This window comes from Nestor notabilis, unplaced genomic scaffold (genome assembly GCF_000696875.1).
Source record: "Nestor notabilis isolate BGI_N333 unplaced genomic scaffold, ASM69687v1 scaffold12554, whole genome shotgun sequence".
Taxonomy (NCBI): Eukaryota; Metazoa; Chordata; class Aves; order Psittaciformes; family Psittacidae; genus Nestor; species Nestor notabilis.
Window position 1 is genome coordinate 15,604 of NW_009927084.1, and position 4,913 is coordinate 20,516.

The following is a 4,913-nucleotide window of genomic DNA, read 5'->3' on the forward strand; positions in this document are numbered from 1 at the left end:
GAAAGAGGGCAAAAAATGTCCTCAACAGATCAAATTTGGACAGGCTTACTTTGAATATGAATCATAATTTAAACATTTCTGTGAAAACTCTGCCAAAATTTAACATAAAATTACTTGAATGCATGACTCTGGCAGCCACTATGACAAGGTGGTCATCTTTAGTGATACTGACAGAAGGGAAGTCTTAAGTCAGCAGCACCAAAAAAGTTTTCCTCTTGCTTTTCTAGTAGTTTAACAGTTAAGAAACATATATTTCATATCCACATGCTGATTCTGATGATGTATATATGATTCTCACAACATTAGGAGGTTTTCAACATCTTCATTCTGACAAAAAGCTGAAAACTATGAATTCCAAAGCTATGCCTGCCAAAGATTAACAAAGAGATCATAAGAAATTGAATTTGAAAATCTTTATTGATTTCACATCAGTTCTGTGGGGTTTTTTTAAGCTTGAGTTATGTTTATCAAGGCTTGTGGCTGATAATACTGCTTTATGATTGCTGTTTTAATACATAAGATACTGAGGTTTAAAGCAGGTATCTGCAAATCTAGAAAGAGATGGTGCTATACCTGGAGAGTTTACACATTACTTTGTAGAATCTGGAACTGACAGAATTCCAACAAACTTTTCTGTGGATTGTGCAGAATAGAAGTGATCTATGTGAAACCATGGCATTGATCTTTTAAGTATTAGAATAGGCACTAGCACAAATCGCTCATCCCCATAGGAAATTGTTTAAGTCAACAGCAGTGCAATCCTGTTGAGGATCTGAGGTGATCTTACTGTTTTTATAACTATGTGAGAAATTTTGAGTCTGGATATTTTTTATGCCTTATTTTTCATCCCTTATCACTTGCACCCAAATAGTTACGTTTGTACCTGAATGCTATTAAGTTTGTGAAGATTAGGAAAGGACAGTGGAATCCACAGATTAACTTCAGGATCTGTGTGTTTGTAGACATGTCTCCCCACCATATTTTTGTCAGGAAGGCCTGCAAGTCAACAAAACAAGAGATGGCTTTAACATAACAAAACACACATGCAGGTGAAGTGCACCTATGTTCTGTGGCTCCTAAGACAGTGAATGCTCTGGAAACCTTAAGAGCATGCAGATCTTCAGAACAAACAGGTGCTCTGCATGTCCTTCTGCAGATGTTAAGAATGCAGAGAGTTATTAAGAGGATAGTGGAAAGAACAGAAAATCAAGTGGAATTAAGCAACATCTGTAGTAGTAAGAAAGTGCAAGTCAGGCAGTGGAAACTAAAAGTACCATCAGTCTTAATTCAGCTTTGTGTCTGTGGAGAGAATTTGGGTTGCGAGGGCAAAGCTAAGTAGTAATTAAATTTAACTTTTATCAGTGAGCTCTTCCTTGAATCTGAACAAGGAGTTACCTCATGTCTTGGAGCAGCTTCATTATGCCTCAGGCATATTTAAAGTGCTTTCCTGATGCTTCTCTGAGCAAGGGAGGAATAAAAATGACAGGATAAAATCTAAACCTTCTCCTCAGTGCACTAAGGGCCATCTGGATGAAAGGGACGGGAAAGAGGGAACTGTGTTGCTTTGTCAAGGGTGCAGTATAATGTCCTCTTCGTATGATGCTAGGGAAAGGGAATGTACTTCATGGGGTTGTTCAGTTGCTGTTCTATCCTCTTCAGTTTCCAGCATCATGCTTAAAGGCTCTGGGGATAGAGGTGGTGAGGGAAGGGGCTGTAAAACCTACCTGGACACCATCGTGTGCAAAGAAAGATTTCGCATCTGCTTCCGTAGCCAGTTGAAGGCAGGTGATTCTGTTCCAGTACTGATTTTTTCTCACCAACAGAGAAAATGCTCTCTCCTCACTGTTGTGGTAGCATTCACTAAACAGTTCTGTGAAACAAAGGAAACATAAACAGAGCTTGTAATTTACCAAAAAAAAATGTAAGGCAAGATAGTGATGTGTGTAGGGTGCAGCATGGTGGCAGCAAAACCTGACTGCTGCCAGATGTTTCTTGCTGCACCAGAGATTTCTGCCAGGCTGAAATAGTTGAGAAGAGCCTGAGAGAGATAAGAGGAGGCTGCAGGGAGAAAGGAATGATGCTGGACACAAGAATAACTCCCTATGGCTTTATGCATGTGTGTACAGATGAAACAGATTTGCCTTGGAAAAAAATCACTGTAATTTTAAAATTCCCACTATTTGCAGAAAGGTATGGAATAAATCTATCACCTCTTTTTATCTGCTCGCTTCTCAGCCTGGGGCCTCTAACAGGTTTGGGTTTGGTGGAGAGTATGTGTGTGTTTTCCTACTGTTGCTCGATATGAAGAGAAATTTTTCTTTCACAAGAAATTTCTTGGCAACGTGATAGTATTTGTTATAGTCCCTCAGCTGTAGCTGCCTCACGTGGAGCTTTAGGCAACATCAAGCAAAACTGTATCTCTTGGGTGATCCTCTTAGACTTTGAAGGATGAGTTACCACGTTGCACCCACTCTCCTGAATAGACTAAACACAAGGAACAGCTCATCTTTGGCTCGTAGCCAACAAATCCTTGGTTTTAAGACATAACTATCTGACATAATATTAGACTTGGTAGGACGTTGTGGTATAGCTGTTTCCGGAGAAGGTGGTCTTGAAGCTCAGAAATGAAGATAAACAGACCAAAAATTTAAGGTTTCCTCATGAGATAAGAACTTGACTTCTTGTGTTGGTTTCATTCTGCTGATTCACTTGATTGTCTCAGTACCTTACCTAGGATAGCCTACACCTTGTTGGCCTCACGTACACACTGTGAGGGCTGGGGAAAGGTTAAAGTTCATGTAAAATAAGCTGATACACAGACTTCTTTTGCAGTTGATGTGGTATTCATAATTTTTAAAGAATGTTCACTTAATGTAATATTAACACTGTCATCCAGGCCAGAAATTAAAACTGAGCATCTGATCTTACCAAATCCAAGCATCAGGCTTCTGTGTATTGGATTAGGCCCTGTAATTCTATGACTAAATTCCTTGAGCTCTGTGATTATATGAGAATCTGCATTTTATTTTTTGTAAATAATAATGGCCCTATGAGAAAAGGGGAAAATGTGAGCTGTGTATAAATAATGTAACAATGTCTGCATGAGCCTTCTGCTGCTTGATGTACTAGCTGTAAGGGAGAAGTCTCTTTGTTTCCATGTGTGGTGTACTTTAAAGCCCTCTGTTCACAGCAGTCCTACCTGCAGGTATGGGTTGGATTGCACTCAGACCAGCAGAGAAGCTTGTGTGCAGACATCTGTTTTAAAACCAGGCAAAGGTGAGAGGGCTTGACATTCAGGCATCTGCAGTGCCTGAATGCATACTGCTGTAGGGAGGGGCGGTTTGCCTGCTGAGAAGTCAGTCTCAGCCTCGCTGCAGTTCTGCCATGCAGTTAGCCCTCTTCTGGATGAAGTCATGTTGAATTATTTTTAGCAACAAAGACAAACCTTAAAACGTGTTGCTCTAGTGGCCCTTACAGAGCAAGCTTGATATTGCAGGAAAACCAGGCTGCTGTGAGGCTGGAAGCATTTTGGTTATTCTGTCTTGCCCATCACTGTAACACGTCTTGTAAATTCAGCCACTTAATACCAACATGCAGCAGGAAAATAATTTCTTCCATACATCCCAGGATCCAGTCTTGGAATACTGATTTTCCCAAAATGATTTTTTTTAAGTCCTCCTTATGTGGTATTTGAATGTTTGGGACTGTCTGTGCTACAAGGCTCTTAAATTTTTCATGACAGTTGACCTTTTGCAACCGAAAGTATTTTTTCACTTGCTTGCCTTTCAATGGCAGTTACTTCTTAAATTTTTGGTGCAGTTACAAAGGGGCTGCTACTTACCTACAGCGAGTTGCTCATACTTGGCCTCTTTCATTATACGTTCTACTTCGGTCTCTGTCTCCAGGCGGGACATCTCTTTAAGGATCTTGCAGGCTGCCAGAGCTGAAGCTACACCTTCCTGACCCTGTAGAATTGAAAGGAGGTGCTGCTGTTACCATCCATGGGAGGGCATTTCTGAACGAGGGAGGGGAAGACTTCACTAAGGAACACATTTAGTAACAACAACAGAAAAATCATGCATGCCTCCCTTTGAAGAATCTTCCCTCCCTCAAATACGGACTTGAAAGTCCAAAATGTTGAACAAAACAACAGTTTCAGTGGTATTTTAGAATTGCAAACCACATATTGGTAGTTCTTGTGCCCATAAAGCTGGAGGCTTCAGGGGTTAATTGATCTTGGAAGAGTCTGACTTGGGCTTTATGGAAATAGAGCAAAACAGCCTCATGAATACCTTGCTGAGAAGCTCCATAAGGACGTATGGGAAAGGCTGGCAGAAGCACAACAGTAGCACACAGCAGAGAAACGTGACTTCTGGTAATAGGGCTCCACAAGTACAAAGCCCTGCAAGGTGCAGATGTGTCTGCATGCACATACACTCACTGGCTGAAGAGCTGTACGCAGTTTGTCCTTCCCCATGACCCCTGCCCTGTGCCAGCTGCAGCTGTCTGGAAGCTCAGGGATGGAGTCTGATAACTGTGTCTGACTCTGTGGGGATGCACTCCAGATGCATGAGACAGGGCCTTGGTTGTGGAGGATTGTAAAACAGGAGTTAATTATGCCAGCCTGAAGCTCAGCCTTTGAGAGTGTGATGCTGTTTTCCCCTATGCATACAGCACGTAAGCTAAAGATGCTGGATTGTACTGTCTTCCCTCTGGATTGCGAGGACCCAAACAATTGACCTATTGTAGAAGGAACAAAACCTGAGACTGAGTGGTGAGTCATCAGCAGCAAGGAAGAGGAGGGTCAGCTCTGCAGCTGAAGTAAATCAGCAGTGTTTCAGGCTGTGCTTATTTACACCTGCTGCTGCTCTGCCCTCCTTCTCTGTCAGGCCCTCTGGCCCCTGCTGAACCCC

At 41.9% G+C, this 4,913-nt stretch overlaps 1 protein-coding gene across 1 annotated transcript in view; it reads right to left on the reverse strand.

Annotated features, from left to right (window-relative positions):
- The window catches only part of TRPM5 (transient receptor potential cation channel, subfamily M, member 5), a gene marked incomplete at its 3' end in the record, with an annotated part of 35,825 nt that overhangs the window by 14,768 nt on the left and 16,144 nt on the right, over positions 1 to 4,913 (reverse strand). The window contains exons 11-13 of the mRNA XM_010013899.1: positions 3,842 to 3,965; positions 1,725 to 1,870; positions 884 to 996 (exon numbers count right to left, since the gene is read on the reverse strand). Coding sequence (XP_010012201.1) covers positions 884 to 996; positions 1,725 to 1,870; positions 3,842 to 3,965 — 383 coding nt within the window. The remainder of the gene's footprint in view (positions 1 to 883; positions 997 to 1,724; positions 1,871 to 3,841; positions 3,966 to 4,913) is intronic.